Below are 18,870 nucleotides of genomic sequence, written 5' to 3'. Positions count from 1 at the left end.
AGGTAAGGTCACCTTTTAGAAATGTGGTATTAGAAATACACATGAAGCATTCAGCATAGTACCAGATATATAGCAGTCAGTCAATAAATAGTGGTTATTATTATAGTTAGTTTGAAAGAAGAATCTATTTTGTTTGAAGTGCACTTGTAGGTTATTTTTGTTATTATTATTGACCCTTGAACAACACGGTTTTGAACTGCACATGGCTACTTGTACACAGATTTTTTTCAATTCATATTCAGCCCTGTGTATCTGCAGATTTTGCATCCATGGATCAACAACCATGGACTGAAAACAGTATTTTTACATTCCCAACCATGGTTTCCCAACTGTGATTCATGAAAATACTGTTTTTGATTCACAGTTGGTTGAATCTGTGATTCAAAAGGCCAAGTGTAGTTAGGGTTTGAGGAAGTCAAAAGTTATAGACAGATTATTGACTACACAGGGGGATCAGTGCCCTTAACTCCCACTTGTTCAAGGGTCAACTGTATTTTTGTATAACCAGGAGAAACATGGGATTATCTGATACCCGGGTGTTAGTTATCACTTTAAAAATGATATATGTACAGAGAAGAAATTGATTACTTGTAGAGAAATGTTTTTGTTACCACTACCCCCAAAACACTTATCTTTTAGTGCCTCTTTTCGTTTCTTCCCCCCACCCATAGAAATCTGATAGCAGCATTAGTGATTTCTTCAGTGAAGATGATGATATTGTCCCTTCTAAAAAAATGAACCAATCGAAAGTTCTTGCCAGATCTTCTAAGGTTCTGGAGTCAAATGATCACAAGATGAAGAAGAGAGCAGCAGGCAAGAAAAATAGGTGAGCCTCTTTACGAATGCTTGCTTAGAGGCAAAAGCAAAAGAAGATTATTTTTACAAGATTTAAAGTGAAATGACCTGTGCTTATCCAACAGTATCAGGCTGATTAAGTTAGTTACTGTAACTCATTAAATATTGTAGTACTTAAAAATATAATAACATGAAAAGATGGATATGATGAAATGGTTCAGAAAGAAAGCAGAATTCTAGGTTGTATATGTGCTGCATTATATTTGTGTAAAAATATACATAAGGAAAGCAAATGAAGAGGAATACAAAAAAATAATGATAGTAGATATATTAAAGTAGTGGGTAACTGAAGTCTATCCCATGTAGAAAAGCTAGTTCTTTGACATAAGTTTCTATACATGTATGGAGATAAGCCTATAGATTAGAAAAATGTTTTTACAGTTTTTGAGATTTCTTTCACTGTGGATTAGGACCAGAATTTTGATAAAATCCATTTCCCAGTACTTGATAACTTGTGAATTAAGATGCTTGCTGCCCTTCCTTCTTTCTCCTCTTGCCAATGCAAACTAGATCATTTCATATTGGGCCTCTGACTGTCTGCCTCACTGTCTGTATGAATTCCTTTCAGAAATTTGGTTGAACAACAAATGAAATCAATAACTCCAGAAGATGCCCAAGTGATGACACTAAGTGTAGATAGGCTGGCCCTTCTGGGTAGAACACACTCAGTCAGAATCATCATTGAAACAATGGAAGTTCCTCCAGAGAGTCCACAGATGACCCCTGGCAAAAAAAGCTTTCCTGGGAGACCACCTAAGCTGACAACAAAAAAGCGGTATGTCTCTAACATGGGAAAGCTAAATTTGACAGTGGGAAGTGTCGGATAAAAATATCTATAATAATAAAACCGTAATATGCTAATTAGGCTTGATGTCCTTCCGGATGACTTTCCGGACAAAGCAGGGGCTGTAAGGGGCGAGGGCCACTGCAGCGGGCGGGGGCTGAGCCCCTTGCACGAATTTCATGCATCAGGCCTCTGGTAAATAAATAATTGTATAATACTTTATGGTTTGTAAAATACTTTCATAGGCACCATTCAAGCAACAAAAATGTATTGAAAATTCTCCCACTAAGTCCCAAGCACTATGCTAGATATGTGTAAGAATAAAGAAAGTTAAGACCCAAACTCTGTTTTTACATACTTTACAGTCAGCGGGAGAGAGATTTTTAAATGCCTATCTGTAATATAGGGCTTTAGGGTTCAAAATAGAAGCTTTATATTAAAAGTGCTGTGGGAGCAGAAGGAAGGGAGCCTTTAATATTGCCTGGCAGGATTGGTGAAAGCTGTGAAGAGAGGAGATGGTTCCTCTGAGGACCTGAGATCCTGAAAATAGAACCCTGAAAGATATGTAGAATTTATCAGACAAAAAATAAGTTTATTATTTGGTTTGTTTTTAATCACTTTTTTTTTTTAGCACCTTCTTTGTGGAATATCACTTTCCTGTGGGCTTTTCCAAAAGTGGATTGGGAAAGACAACTTTGATAACTGAGGTCGTTCGACTCGCCTCCAGCAAAATTGCAGATGGAAGTAAGAGAAAGACTGGTTTTCTGCTTCTTAAACATTTTTGCTTTGGAAGATTTTGAATCCCTAATTATTGATCTGACTCTTAACAGTATCATCGAATTTTAGATTTGAAAGGGAGGTGGGTGGTGTCAAAGCATGGATTCATGATGGCTCTATTTGGGTGACAGGTACTTATGTGTCTGATTCTCCTTGCAGTGGTGAAATTCCAGCAGAGATTTGTGTTTCCCGTACAGTTTGGTGGTCCAATGATAGAACATTGGTGGAATTCCAATCTTATTTTCCAAATTTACACAAAGAAAACCCCACAGAAAAAGGTACTTTACGTGATTTTGACATTTACACCAGGGTTTTGGAGCATATACTTAAAACTATATGTCTCTATAACTATAATAGGAATTTCTGTAGGCTCAAACAACAGTAATGCTTTTGATTATTTATTATCATTATTTTTAAATTTCTGTTTGCTGTTTGTTATAGAGCAGATATTATTGTCTATTTGCTGTTGCTATACAATGGATGTGCTAAAATTTCTACATGAACATACTGTCAAATTTAATCATTACAGCAACTTTGTGAATATGGAACATTATTTTCTTCATTTTACAAATGAAATAAACTGAGATTCAGTAACTTCTATAAGATCACCCATGCTAATAAAAGAAAATCCAGGATTCCACCCCAAGTCTTTGACTTTAGATCCTAAGTGCTTACTTAATGTCTTTACTGTGCTCCCTACTATGAAGAGTTGACTGTTTGGATTGATGTAGGCTATTAGCCTTAATTTGAGATCCTACTTTTTTTTGGCAGAATACTTATAATTCACCCATGTTCAAGATAATGTAATGTGGGCAGCGGTTTTGATCAGCTCATTCCACGTCTATAAAATCCATTTGTAACTAGTCTTCTCTAATAAAATGGTAATATGCAAATTAACCATCACTCCGCTACATAAGCCACGCCCACCAGCCAAGCCACGCCCACCAGCCAATCAGGGCGAGTATGCAAATTAACCCCAATCCAAGATGGCTACAGCCACAGAGAGCAAGGTTTCCCCGGTAACAGGGGAAGCCAAGCTTTCCATAGCCATTGCAGGCCTAAGCCTCCACTCAAGCTACAAAGTTTCAATTATAGAAGGTAAACAAATTCAAACAAATGGCAGCAGAATGGAGCTTGAGAGAGCAGGCCAGGGTTGCCGGCGGCAACAGGGGAAGCAAAGCTTTCCGCACACCCTGGCCGGGCTCACCCGCTTAAGGCTACAAAGTTTCAATTGTAGAAGGTGAATTAACTGCCACAGAAATGGCTGCCGCCCCAGAGGGAACAGCAGGCTTGGCTCTGCTCCAGGCTACAAAGTTTCAATTGTAGAAGGAAAATAAATCCCAGATACCAGGGCCTCTGCTTGGGTTGCCAGGGGGCGTGGCCGGCCTGCAAACCACCACAGGCCCCTCGCTCAGGCCACTCCACACCCCAAGGGAACCCCACCCTGATCCAGGACACCCTTCAGGGCAAACCAGCTGGCCCCCACCCGTGCACCAGGCCTCTATCTTATCTAATAAAAGAGTAATATACAGATTGATCATCACTGCAACACACAATATAGCTGCCCACATGTGGTCAAAGATTCTGCCCCCATGTGGACACAAGATGGCCACTACAAGATGGCCAGCAGGGGAGGGCAGTTGGGAGGCACCCGGCCTGCAAGGGAGGGCAGTTGAGAGGGACTAGGCTTCCAAGGGAGGGCAGTTGGAGGTGATCAACCCTGCAGGAGAGGGCAGTTAGGGGTGACCAGGCCGGCAGAGGAGGGCAGTTGGAGGTGATCAACCCTGCAGGAGAGGGCAATTAGGGGTGACCAGGCTGGCAGAGGAGGGAAGTTGGGGGCAAACAGGCTGGCAGGGGAGCAGTTAAGCATCAACCAGGCTGGCAGCGGAGTGGTTAGGGGGTGATCAGGCTGGCAGGCAGAAGCGGTTAGGGGCAATCAGGAAGGCAGGCAGGCAAGCAGTTGGGAGCCAGCAGTCCTGGATTGTGAGAGGGATGTCTGACTGCCCGTTTAGGCCCGATCCCACCGGTATCGGGCCTAAACGGGCAGTCAGACATCCCTCCAGGAGTCCCAGATTGGAGAGGGTACAGGCTGGGTTGAGGGACAACCCCCCGCCGTGCACGAATTTCGTGCACCGGGCTTCTAGTACAACATAAATCATTAAACAATGTCATGAGCAGTTTTTACTTCTTTCAGTAAAGGAGTAGCTTTTGCATATTTGACCTCTTTGGTATGGATAGCATGAATAATGCATTTTGGGTTTTTGTTTGTTTTTTTCAGAGGGTTTTTTTAAAATAGAGCAGAATAGGAGGAAGAGGAGGAAACATACATAATTTCACAAACTCAAGAAAACCTCTATAAACATTTCCGAATATTTAAATTGAATCACCTAGTTAATCCTTTTTTTCTAATTGTAAAAGAATTATACATATTTTTATAGAAACTTGAGAAATATTTTTTAAAATATATTTTTATTGATTTCAGAGAGGAAGGGAGAGGGAGAGAGAGATAGAGAAACATCAATGATGAAAGAGAATCATTGATTGGCTGCCTCCTGCACGCCCCCTACTGGGGATCAAGCCCACAACCTGGGCATGTGCGCTTGACCGGAATCAAACCTGGAACCCTTCAGTCCGCAGGCCGACGCTCTATCCACTGAGCCAAACTAGGTAGGGTGAGAAATACTTTTAAAAAGCAAAAATCACCTGTTATCCTATCACCAAGAAATAACTATCCTATCTAATAATAGAGTAACATGTAAATTACCATCACTCCGCTATGCCCACGATTGGGCGGCGGGAGGCTGGGGGCGGGACTCGGGGTGGCCTATCCGGCCCTTGAGAGGCACGGATCCGCTGCCACTGAGGGGGGCTACCCTGCTGTTGAGAGGCGCAGGGGGCGGGAGTCCCGCCCCCTGTGCCTCTCAACGGCCAGATCCGCGGCCGCTGAGGGGGCCTGCCGAGGACACCCAGCTGCGCCTCTCAACGGCAGGGTAGCCAGGTGTCCGCGGCAGCCCCCCTCAGCGGCCGTTGACCATCAAAAGCGTGGGAGCTCCCGCCCCCTGCGCCTCTCAACAGCAGGGTAGCCCTCCTCAGCAGCCGCGGACCATCAAAAGCGTGGGAGCTGGGTGCCTGTCTGCTCCGGCACCAGGCCTTTCGGAAGCCTCTGCTGAGCCGGAGGCTTCCAAAAGGCCTGGTGCACCAGTGGACAGGCACCCAGCTCCACCGCGAAAAGCGAAAGCGTGTAGGGGACCCTACACGTGCATGATTCAATCATGCACTGGGCCTCTAGTTAATATTTATATGTGTTCTTTTCTCTTTTTCAAATGACTACAGTATATTATATATCTAAATCATTGTCAGTATTAGGATAATTTTGTATGCAGTTTTTATCCTTTTTTAAAATTTAACATTGTCTTGAAGGTTTCTCTTTTTTATTTTTCAAAAATATGTTTAGCCCTAGCTGGTATGGCTCAATGGATAGAACATCAGACTGAGGACCAGAAGGTCCCAGGTTCAATTCCAGCCAAGGGCATGTACCTCAGTTGCAGGCTCCTTCCTGGCCTGGGCCCTGGTCAGGCCATGAGAGGAGGCAATCAGTCAATGTATTTCTCTCACATCGATATTTCTCTGTCTTTCCCTCTCTCTTTCATGCTCTCTAAAAATCAATGGGAAAATATTCTCAGGTGAGGATTAAAAATATAAAATAAAATAATGAAATATTTAAAAAAAGAAAGAAAGATAAGAAAAATTAAGTTAAATCAATAAACTATTAAAAATATCTATATGTTTAATCTTTTCTGCAAAATTTTATAAATATTTCAATACCTTATTTTTATTAAATATAACATTGTTTATATTAATTCAGACTTTTAGTAGACATCATTTTAATGGCTGATATTTCATTGTAGGAATGGACAGTAATTAGCTTAATTATAATAACTTGATTATTGAACATCTAGTTATTTCTCTTTGTTAAATATACATATTTGTATGTAAGGTTTTTATGTATTTACTAGAAGCCCAGTGCACAGATTTGTGCACATTGAAAGGAAATTAATTAGAAGAAATATTTTAGAGGCCAGGGGTTCCTTCAGCCCAGCCTGCACCCTCTCGCAATCCAGGAGCCCTCAGGGGATGTCCAACTGATGGCTTGGGAGCGGGCCTAAGCCAGCAGTTGGACATCCTTAGCACTGCCTTAGAAGCAGGAGAGGCTCCAGCCACCGCTGCTGCGCTCGCCAGCTGTGATCCCGTCTCAGAGCTTCTGACTGAGCGGCACTCCTCCTGTGGGAGTGCACTGAACACCAGGGGGCAGCTCCTGCATTGAGCGTCTGCCCCCTGGTGGTCAGTGTGCATCATAGCGACCGGTCGTTCTGCCGTTCGGTTGATTTGCATATTAGCCTTTCCAGAAGTGAAATTACTGGGTCAAAGAATATGAATATTTAAAGCTTTTTATATTTATTGCAAAATTTGCTGTCCAAAAGTATGTTGCCAGTTTATATTCCCAACTTCAGGCATATGACAGCCTCTGTTTCTCTATAACCTTGATAGCATCAGCAATAGTGTTTTGTTATTTTCCTAGCTTTAATGGCAAAAAATTATATCATTTTTCATTTCATATATTTAAGAGTGAAGTTGAACAATTTTCATAAAGAATTAACTCTTAAAAATAGAAAGAGAAAATCTTCTTACTTTATGACTCATGAAACCCTCTATAATCTCCGAGGGAGAAGTAGTGAAGCCCAGAAAGGGGACCAAAATATGGCAGAATATGGATTTCTATTTAGAGTTGCCTCAGTCAAATAATTAAGCTATTTATTTCATAAAACTATGGGTGCCTATATAAGATATCATATGTTGTCATTTCAATTAATTAAAGTTTCCTGTGGCTCCTCTTTAACTTAAACTTTTTCTTTCCTTCTTCTTTTAGCCAGAAGTCATTGGATCTGCATCACTGCCTTTGAGAGCTGTCATTCAGTCTGAATTGCTTTCTTTCAGTGACCAGCTTCCAGTGCAACAGGAAAATAGTCAAGTTCCACTTGGCCCCCTCAAGGTACATAGATATAATTCAGGCAGTCCAGTATTTATGAAGCACATATTACTGGCTGGCCCTGAGAATATAACAGTGAAGAAGAAAATCAGGGTCCCTGCTCTTGCAGCTTATATTAAACTAGAGGCCCAGTGCACGGATTCGTGCACATTGAAAGGAAATTAATTAGAAGAAACATTTTAGAGGCCGGGGAGTGACCGCAGGAGATTGGCTCCAGGGTGTGTCCAGCCCATCTCACCCAGTCATGGTCAGCTGGACCCCAGCAGCAAGCTAGCCTACCGGTTGGAGCTTCTGCCCCTGGTGATCAGTGCGCATCATAGTGACTGGTCAAACAGTCAAATAAACAGTCAGACACTTAGCATATTAGGCTTTTAGATAGATAGATAGATAGATAGATAGATAGATAGATAGATAGATAGAGCAACAGAAGTGCTGTGAAGGAAATAAATGGTATGATGTGATAATGAGTACTGGGAGGAAATAGGAGATGGTGGTCAGGGAAGGTCTCTCCAAGGAGGTGACATTTAAGGTGAGATTTGATGAATGAGAGGAAGAAACTACCAAGTAAAAAGCACAGGAAAGATCATTTTGGACAAGGAATAACACATCCAAAGGCCCTAACATGGGAATGGGCTTGGTGTTGTCAAGGGACAGAATGTCGGTACAGGATAGTGAACCAAAAAGGCAAGTGGTAGAAAATAAAATTGGATGGGCAGGCAGGAGCTATAACATTGAGTTTGTAGGTCAAAGTAAAGGATTTAAATTTTATCCTAAGAGGCAAGAAAGAACATTGAAGTATGGGAATGACAACTCATTTACATTTTAAAAGATTACTGTGTGGAAAACAGACTGTGGGGGCAAGAAGGAAAATGGGAAAGTTGTTGGATTAGTTCAGAAAAGAGATTGTTCATGGCTTGGAGTAGAGTAGTGACCATGGACAAGGAGAGAAGTGACTGAGTTTGTGCTCGGTGAATGAATTCTGATCTATAATTCATTAGAGAAAGGGTTCGTTCCTTGTACAGGCAGTCCTCGGGTTACGTCGGACTCGATGTACGTTGTTACGTCGCCATCTCCCATCTATATATATATAAAAGGCTAAGTGACCAGCCGCACGTCCATCCGACTGTCTGGCCGCACGGCTGGTACATATGACGCATACTGGCAATTTAAAAATAAAGGTTGACTCACACATGCATGATACATATAAAGCTCTTGCTGGCACCAATCACATGTGACGCCAGAATGTATCTAAAGACCAACTATTGGCACAAAAGATTGCAACCTAACATAATCAAAACTGAAGTATTAACAGGATCTCCGGAAGGAGAGGTTGTTCTGATTCCAAGAATTGATTTGTCCCCGTCTGACACTGGCCTCCCATTTAAATTAATTCAAAGACAATTTCCCGTGATGCCAGCATTTGTGATGACTATTAATAAATCACAAGGACAAACTCTAGACAGAGTAGGAATATTCGTACCTGAACCTGTTTTCGGACATGGTCAGTTATATGTTGCTTTCTCTCGAGTTCAAAGAGCGTGTGACGTTAAAGTTAAAGTTGTAAATACTTCATCACAAGGGAAATTAGTCAAGCACTCTGAAATTGTTTTACTCTTACTATAGTGTACAGGGAGATATAAGAATAAGTTTAATCAGTTTATCAGTCATTGTTTTTATCAGTTTTTATATCATGTTTTTGTTATTTTTATATCATGTCTTTGTTGTTTTTATATCATGTTGGTATTGTTTATTTATTAATCAAGTTATATTTTATTTTTATATACATTTTACTAATTTTCATCTCTGACAACTTTTATTATAGAGAAAGGATGAATAGCGATATTAAAATATTTTATACTTTAATTTTATAATATATTATATATACTATTTTGACATGTAATTTTTTTTGCAGTAATGTAATTACCACAGGAATCTTTCTTCTAATTAACTTCCTTTCAGTGTGCACGAATCCGTACACCAGGCCACTAGTTTATTTATAAAAAGCAAAAGTTCTGTCATTTTGACGTATATGTGCTTTATGTTTTTTATTACTTGTTTACCACAAGTAAAGGTCAGGAATTGTTATCTTTCTTTTAAATTTTTTTTACTGTTTCACTTCATTACTGCTGCATATGTGCTCCATGTGAGTGACGTAGGTGCTTATGTAGGTGGGTTCCGACTTACGGCGAAAATTGCATTATGTCATGCCGTAGGAATGATCTCCGACGTAACCCAAGGACCTACCGTATTCAGAAGCATCACAATTTCTTAGGTGTTAGAATTTGAATGTAGGGCTTGTCCTGGTGAGCTTTTAAAGTCATCAGAGCCATACCTAAAATATTTCCATGGCCCCTCATATACCTAAAGGATAAAATACAGGGTACACCAATGACCCTAGCCTACCACTGTAGCCTTCTCTCTTGCAGTGGTCCTACCAATAGTTATGTCAAACTATGTAAAGACTTGTTAAGGTATCATGCTGGTTTATGCCTCCATGCTTTTGTTCTTGGTTTTCATGCTGCTTCCTCTTCTTGGAAGCCCTCTTCCTGGTGTTAATAATAATGCCATTTAGTTGTAAAGACTTATGTGATTATCATTGCAAAAAATTAACATCACATTACTTTTCTGCAATCAAAGTTTTTATTTTTTTGTTTGCCTAATTCATTCTGGCCTGCATGGTTTAAAATTAGAAAGAGGTAAAAATAGAATTGAGGGACTAGAAATTGTTTCTATTCTGTCTCTTGAAAGAAGTTCTGTTCTAGATAGATTGCTGTCTAGATTCAGTAGAACTTTGCTGTGGAGTTTAAATAAAAGAAACAACAAGTTCTCTTTTTCTTTAGTAATTCAGTCTCATAATAGTGACCACTTTTCATCATTTCTCTTACATCCTCTTTTACTTCATACTAGAGGCCTGATGCAGGAAATTAGTGTACAGGTAGGGTCCCTAGGCTTGGCCAGCGATCAGGGCCGATCTGTGGGGTGACTGGCAGGGTGATCGTGGGAACCCCTGCTGGCACTCGCCTTGGCTGGCCTCATGCCTATGGGCTGGAGTCAGCTCCTGCATTGAGTGTCTGCCCCTTGGTAGTCAGTGCTCGTCATAGCAACCGGTTGTTCCACCAGTTGTTCCGCCATTCAGTCTATTTGCATATTAGGCTTTTATTATATAGGATTTTAACTTTTTAAAAATAACTTCAAACTTACAAAATTGAAGAGAAAAATTACAAAAATAGTACAAAGAACTTGCATACCCTTCTCCTAGACTCAGCAATTATTTATATTTGTCACATTTGCTTTATCATGTCTACTTCTTTCTGTATCTTTCTTTTTTTCACTTTTCCTTTTTTTGTCTCCCTTCCCTCTACATACACATGCACATGTACAATTTTTTTCTGAACTATTTGAGATTCTTTTACAGACATAATGTCTCTTTTCCCCTAAATTCTAGTGTATATTTCCTGAGAACAAACACATTATCATACATAACACTAAACAGTTATAAAAATTAATTTAAATCTGATACTGTATTCTATCTTCAGTCCATATTCAAACACTTCCCTTTGTAGCGGTTTTTTTTTTTCCCAGTCCATGATCATCCATTGCATTTATTTGTCATATCTCTCTAATCTTCCTTAGTCTAGAGCAGTTCAGTAGCCCTACTTTGTCTTTTAGGACTTTGATATTTTTGAAAAGTAACGCCAGTTATTTTGTAGAATGTCCTCTACTGGGATTTACCTGAATCACTTATTACTATAATGATTGAAAGATGGTTTTCTAATTCCACCTTAACTCCACCATTCCTTGTACATTTATTTTATTTTATTTTTTAACCTCTTTTTTTTTTTTACCCTCATTTGATATTTTTTTATTGATTTTTAGAGAGAGTAGAAGAGAAAGGAAAAGACAGAGAGAAATATCAATGTGAGAGAAGCACATTGATTGGTTGCCTTCTGCATGAGCCCTGATCAGGGCCTGGGCCAGGGAGGAGCCTGCAACTGAGATACGTGCCCTTGACCAGAATCGAATCCGGGACCCTTCAGTCCATAGGCCAACACTATCCACTAAGCCAAACTGGCTAGGGCACCTTGTACATTTATTAATCAGCATTCTACTATATGGAAGAGTTGGCCTTTCTCCCATATTCATTTATATTTATGTGGACTCATGGGTTCTTACATTATTTAATTGGTTGTGATCCATTACTGTTACTCATTTCGATGCTCAAATAGTCCCAGTCTTGGCCAGTGGGAGCCTCTTCAACTGGATTCTGTATCCTTTCAATAAGTCTCTATCCTTATTTTCTGGCACAAGTTGATGTTCCAGGTTCATCTTATATTACTGATAAATCATCTCCCTAGCTTTTCTTAATCCTGGTAAGGTAATGTATATGGAGTCTACTAATGTTCTTACTGTTCTGGCGTTTGTGGGTGAATTATTTTATTTCCTAACAATCCAGTGCTGCATCTAGCTTCAAAATTCTGATTCTGATTCTAGAAGAGATTCTTACTTACTCCCTTTCTTTTGTGTTCTATAGGTAACTGTGGAGCTTGTTATAGATAAGGATTTCAGTGGTGTCAAGACTAAGTTAAATAGTAGCACCTCACAAACCCTACTTTCTACTCTTATAAGCCCAGATAAGAAACTGTCAGAACCTAGCCAACATGTTACCTGCACCAAAAATTCACAGAACCTAAATCAAGTTCATAAAGAAACTGCAAAGGAAGAACAGAATTTGGTACTCCCCAACCCAAAGTCACCAAGCCCTGTTGCACCACATCCTTCAACCTTCATGGCTATGCCAGCTTCTCACAATCTGGTAAATCAGACAAATGGGTCAACCAAAGAGAGTGCTTTGCTGTTGCATGTACTTTTGATGGTGCCAGATGGGAAAGATTTCATTACTGAAGAATCTGAGAAACCACCACCATGCAATGTTTATTTAAATTGCAAACTCTTCAGCACAGAGGAAGTCACCAGATCTGTCATCGCATGGAGCACAACACAACCAGTCTTTAACTTTTCTCAGGTAACTTTCTACGTATCTTAACATTTCATATCTATTAGGGATGTATGGAGGTGGGAGACAAGTATGTTTCCCAAATCATAATGCCATTGTACCAGTAAAAGAAATCTAGAATGTTCAGCCTGGGAAGGACCTTTGTAATTTTCTGTTATGTAAATCCAGTCCCACTGTTGGGTGGGAAGAGGAAAAGATATTGCCAGCATTTTCAAACTTTTTGTCTTTATTTCTTTCTGTTCTGTCTCAATTCCCCACTATTTCTTTTGCCTGAATTCTGAATTCTATTCCTTGCTGCTTCCTCTAGGGCTTTGATCAGGTAAACTTCCTCTTTTTCCTTTCTGTTCCTCGAATCTCTCCTTTATTTTTTTATTTACTTATTTTTTTCCTCACTGACTTATTCCTTCACTTATTTCAGTGCTTGTTTTGCTTGGTTTCTCTATAGAATTTCATGCTATTGCTTAGTTTTCTTTCTCGATCTTTGGAACTCTAATCTCTTATATTTTTTCTTGACTTAACTGTCCTTTTTTAGTTATTGGGTCAGCACTTCTCTCTTTTACCTTTAATTATCTCCTATTCATTATTGTTGGAATTCTTCCAAACCATCCTTTTTTTTTTTTTTTAAATATATTTTATTGATTTTTTACAGAGAGGAAGGGAGAGGGATAGAGAGTTAGAAACATCGATGAGAGAGAAACATCGATCAGCTGCCTCTTGCACACCCCCTACCGGGGATGTGCCCGCAACCAAGGTACATGCCCTTGACCAGAATCAAACCTGGGACCCTTGAGTCCGCAGGCCGATACTCTATCCACTGAGCCACACCGGTTTCGGCCTTTTTTTTTTTTTTTTTTTTTTAATGTGTTTATTGATTTTGAAGAGAGGAAGGGAGAGGGAGAGAGATAGAAACATCAGTGAGAGAGAATCATCTATCAGCTGCCACTATGGAGCTGCCTCTACTGTGGATCAAGCCTGGGCATGTGCCCTGACCAGGAATTGCACTGTGACGCCTGGTTCATAGGTCGACGGTCAACCAATGAGCCACACCAGCTGGGCCAAACCAACCTTTTCCCCACGGTCAACACATGTACTCTCATAGCTTCAGCTCTCATTTATGTGAAAATGACTTCCTACACTTCTTTGTAGGACATACAGTCTCCTGTAGTTTCACATCTCTATATCCTATTGCCTGCTGTTTGTCACCACCTGGATGTCTCAAAAGCATTTTATACTTGGCACCTACCACATCACTTTTCATATCACAGGTATTCAATAAAGATGTGTGCATGAAAGAAGAAATTCAAATGTGTCCAAATCTAAATTTATTTTTCCTTCCAAATCTGTTTCTCCTCCTGCTGTCTGCCCTAATTCATATTATAATTTACTCAGAAACCCACGTAGAACCTAAAAGTTTACTCTTTCTTATATAACTAGAGTCCCAGTGCATGAAAGTTGTGCACTGGAGGGGGGGATCCTTCAGCCCAGCCTGCACCCTCTCCAATCTGGGACCCCTTGGGGGATGTCCGACTGCCGGTTTATGCCTGATCCCTGTGGAATCGGACCTAAACTGGCAGTTGGACATCCCTCTCACAATCCAGGACTGCTGGCTCCAAACCACTCGCCTGCCTGCCAAGCTGATCACCCCCTAACCTCTCCCCTGCTGGCCTGATTAACACCTAACTGCTCCCCTGTCAGCCCGATCGCCCCCAACTGCCCTCCCTTGCCAGCCCGATTGCCCCCAACTGCCCTCTCCTGCAGGCCTGGTCGCCCCCAATTGCCCTCCCCTGCTGGCCATCTTGTGACAACTTGGGGGTGGCCATCTTGTGATGACGTGGGGGCAGCCATCTTGTAACAACGTTGGGATGGCCATCCTGTGATAACATGGGGGCAGCCACCTTGTGATGACATGGGGATGGCCATCTTGTGGAGGCCATCTTGTGATGACGTGGGGGTGGCCATCTTGTGAGGGCATGAGGGTCAATTTGCTTATTACCTCTTTATTATATAGGATTATTCACCAAGTCCCATAGATACTGCAAACTTAATTATCTCTGGGTATATCTTCTTTTTTTCTTTTTTTTTATTTATTAACTTTATTTTATTTGTCCTAGGTAATGGACAGTAAATGACATCAAGTTTCTGCAATTAGTCATTAACTTTACATAAAACTTACCAGGGAGGAACTAACACAAATTATTTACTTTAGTTTAAGAGGCCAAATATATAGGCTTTCAATTACAATCCTTAGGACATTTGAAGGAAACCTCTTTATTTCCTTCCAGAATAATTTTCAGGCTACAGAGTCTCATTTTAAAATCTTTGTCTTTCTTTTTACAACATACAACCTGTAGGGCTGCAGTTTGGTGGTCAAGCCTACAGCTGACTAGCTAGCTATAGTACAAGCACTTTACAGTAAGGCTGACTACTAATTTACTTTCAGATTTAACATTTTAACAATTAACATTTTAATTTACTTTCAGATTTAACATTTTATCTTAGTTTATACTGTAAATATTAGTGAAAGAGAATTCAAAATTTAAAAATTTCTCCTTTTTATTAAAATTATAATTATATTTTTAAAGTATCCTCTTTTTTTTTCCTTTCACATTTATATATATATATATATATATATATATATATATATATATATTTATTGTTTGAAGTATTACAGATAATATGGATATATCTTATCTCCAATTCATTGCCATTGCTTTCATTCTGGCCCTCGCTCTCTTTCTAAGTAGCCTTCAGATTGGCTACCTGTTTTTGTTCCCTCCCTGTCCATTCCTTTCTATGCACCTCTAAAACACTAACCTGAATATTTTACTCCTCTGCTTCAAACCTTTCAATGTTTCTTCATAGCGTTTAGGATAGAGTCCAGATCCTTGTTGGATCCTCTAAGAACTGCCTATACTCTCCAGTTTCCACTCTTCCCTTCACACTAGATAGTCTAGCTATGCTCAGCTACTTGTATTTCCTGAATATTCTCTTTTCCTACCTCTGTGTCTTTATATGTATTTCTGCCTGGAATTTCCTCTCAACTTCCATAACTCCTATTAGGCAGAGCTTTTTGTACTAGTTAACTCCTGCTTATCCTTAAGATTTAAGTTTATTTTCTCCCAGAAGCTCTTTGTGAAATGTCCCTATATGTAGGTTAGGTTAGGTTAGGTTGATGTGTTGTACTTTTTTTGGTTTCAAGGACCAGAAATGTGGTCATGGTACCTTATGTAATTGAAGTGTCTTAGATGAATACAAAAGTAGATAGGTCGGTTCCTATGCCAGCATCAAAAGCTTCGCCTCCTAGGCAGCCATTGGCTCCCCACAACACCCAGATTTGGTTCTCATTGTTGGGTTTCTATACCAGTCAGTGTCAAAAGCTCCGCCTCCTAGGCATCCATTGGCTCCCCACAGCACCCAGATTTGGTTCTCATTGGTTGGTTCCTATGCCAGTCAGTGTCAGAAGCTCCACCTCCTAGGCCAGTGGTTGGCAAACTCATTAGTCAACAGAGCCAAATATCAACAGTACGATTGAAATTTCTTTTGAGAGCCGAAAACCGACTTCTGCGCATGGGCCACAAAGTTTCAATCGCACTGTATGTGCGCGCCCGCACATGGTATTTTGTGGAAGAGCCACACTCAAGGGGCCAAAGAGCCACATGGCTCGCGAGCCGCAGTTTGCTGACCACTGTCCTAGGCAGCCATTGGCTCCCCATAGCACCCAGATTTGGTTCTGATTGGTCAGTTTCAATGCCAGTCAGCGTCAAAATCTCCACCTTCTAGGCAGCCATTGGCTCCCCGCAGCACCCAGATTTGGTTCTCATTGGTCGGTTCCTGTGCCAGTCAACATCAAAAGCTCCGCCTCCTAGACTGCCATTGGCTCCCCATAGCACCCACCTTTGGTTCTGATTGGTCGGTTCCTATGCCAGTCAGCATTAAAAGCTCTGCCTCCTAGACAGCCATTGGCTCCCCACAGCACCCACCTTTGGTTCTGATTGGTTGGTTCCTATGCCAGTCAGCATCTCCAGGCTTATCTCTGGGCCTGATCAAAGAGGCGGGGCTTAACAGCAGCCCCCGCAGAGGCCAGGAGAGAAAGAAAAGCCCGGCTGCTGGCGAAGATCAGAAAGAAAGAGGGAGAGAAAGAGAGAGGTAAGTACACTGATCAACAGCTTCCACTGAGGCTGCAGATCAGACCCTGACTCACTTTCTGGGTCTCAGCCACCTGGGCAGTCAGTACTGAGTCGCCAGGCTGCAGCTGGGCAACCCAGCACTGACTTCTGGATGGTCTGCATTTGGTCGCAGGCTCAGCCCCTTCCCAAGCCTAAAGCCTCTGCCCTAGGCTTTAGGCTTGGGAAGCAGGCACCCGCGCCCCTCCGACCACAGGCTCGGCCCCTTCCCAAGCCAGAGGCTTTAAGCTTGAGAAGCGCCCCCACCCCCCCCATGGCTGGCTGGAAGTGACCTGGGTGCTGAGGAGGTTCCCGGGACCCAGGTATGTATGCAAATTAACCGCCATCTTTGTTGGGTTAATTTGCATACTCGCTCTGATTGGCTGTGGGCATAGTGGAAGTATGGTCAATTTACATGTTTCTCTATTATTAGGTAATATAGTACCTATTGGGCAGAGCTTTCTGCACTGGGCCATACCACCCTAACCAGTGAATTGGCTGCCCTTTGATCAGGTGCTCAGTGCTTGTCTAGTCAGTAGTCACTTTTGTTCCAAAAACTTCAGTCTTTCAGCAGGAGTTTACAAATAGGTCATTTTGCCTTAGGAAGATTGAATGAGCTTTGCAGGCACCATGATGGACTTGTCTGACAACTTTCTCTGTCCTTGAAGCCCCATCTATATTTGCTTTATCACCAGAGAATTCATGCCATTTTGTATTTAGCCTTTATATATGTTAGTTTCTGACACCAGACTGTGGCTTCAAACTGAGGGTGTAGGTTGGATTTTATTTTAATGTCTTCAGCTCTTAGCACTGTGCAAGGCACACAGTAGGCTTTCAGTAAATGTGTGTTGAATAAAAGTATAAATTAATTATTTTGTCTCAGGTGTGGGCTTTTGTTTCTTGTTGTTCCTCTTCCCAGGTGATTCCTGTCTCTCTGTCTCCCAAATACTTGGAAAGGCTTAAGAACAATGTGATGATAATCGAAACTTGGAACAAGGTGCGGAGCCCAGGACAGGACAAGCTGCTCGGGCTGGTGAAACTCCCCCTCCATCAGTTTTACATGTCATTCAAGTAAATAGGATCTTTTGGAGTATTCTTTATTTAACATCTTTAACTTTGTATGGACTGAAGAGGAATTCTTTTGATTTGAAAACATGGCTAGCCCTATAATTCCTTGGACGAATTTGTCAATTTCACCGTAGTTTTTGCTCTTTCTCCTGTGTTAAAGCAGATTTACAGATACTGCTTACCATGTTTCAGGCCCTATTTTAAGAACCTTACTTACCCCATCTAGTCATTTAATCCTCACAACAATCCTCTGAGGCAGGTAACTTTTATTTTCCCTATTTTACTGATGAGTTAACAGAGGCACAGAGAAGTTATATAACATGTCATTATATCATAAGTAGTAGAACAGGTAGAACCCAGAGAACCTGACTCTAGAGTCCACTATCATCACCAAGCAGCTCAACTGCCAAAGGTTACCACAAAACTAATGGTTTGTCCTGTCATAAAACTTTAGTATTATTCACATCAGCTATTTGAAAGATTTCTGTGCTCAGTATTGTCTTTTAGACCTTCAGATTTGATTACTGTACCTCACTTGTCACTCGATTTCCAGTAGGGGTATTGATTTTATCTGAAGGCAATTTCTACCTGCAGTACAGACTGTTCATTTTCTGTTTTGATTCAAGGTGCACTGTTGTGGACTCTATCTCGTATGAACCTTTCTATAACTGTAGGAGATATTATCATTGTCCCCATTCTACAAATGAGGAAACTTGTCCTTTAATTTGGAGAAGTCAATCTCTTTGGCTTTCTTTTTATCATCTATAAGATGAGGCTAAGGATAGATCATCTGTCTCCTTCCTGGTGCAATTGTAAGAATCTAGTGGGAAAATAAATGAGTAAGCCTCCTATGAATGCTTACGTACTTACCATGGCAACATAGGAAAGCATAGCCAGGCTAAGGAGTACTGCCAGAATCATGGATGCCACTGCCAACTGAAGGCTTTGGACTTTGGTTTCCTATTTTAGTTGTGATATTAGTCTGGTCTGATATTCCCCTTTCCTTCTCATTTCATTAGACCCCATTCTTTGCTGAGAGAGCAAAACAATGCTAGGTACCAATGACTGAGCACTTACCTAAATATGCCAGGCATCACAGTTGCTATCTTATATTTGTTATCTTAGTTTACTCCTTACAATAGGCCTTTGATGGAAGTTTTAT

The 18,870-nt window shown here is 40.9% G+C and overlaps 1 protein-coding gene across 1 annotated transcript in view; it reads left to right on the top strand.

Moving 5' to 3' along the window:
- Positions 1 to 18,870, top strand: part of C2CD3 (C2 domain containing 3 centriole elongation regulator) — a 122,499-nt gene that overhangs the window by 40,645 nt on the left and 62,984 nt on the right. The window contains exons 9-15 of the mRNA XM_079788716.1: positions 672 to 826; positions 1,424 to 1,630; positions 2,271 to 2,383; positions 2,576 to 2,694; positions 7,344 to 7,466; positions 11,995 to 12,486; positions 17,560 to 17,711. Coding sequence (XP_079644842.1) covers positions 672 to 826; positions 1,424 to 1,630; positions 2,271 to 2,383; positions 2,576 to 2,694; positions 7,344 to 7,466; positions 11,995 to 12,486; positions 17,560 to 17,711 — 1,361 coding nt within the window. The remainder of the gene's footprint in view (positions 1 to 671; positions 827 to 1,423; positions 1,631 to 2,270; positions 2,384 to 2,575; positions 2,695 to 7,343; positions 7,467 to 11,994; positions 12,487 to 17,559; positions 17,712 to 18,870) is intronic.

This window comes from Cnephaeus nilssonii, assembly GCF_951640355.1.
Source record: "Cnephaeus nilssonii genome assembly, chromosome: 13".
Lineage (NCBI taxonomy): Eukaryota > Metazoa > Chordata > Mammalia > Chiroptera > Vespertilionidae > Cnephaeus > Cnephaeus nilssonii.
Note: the sequence above shows the minus strand (reverse complement) of the source record. Positions and strands in the feature narration are given on the sequence as shown.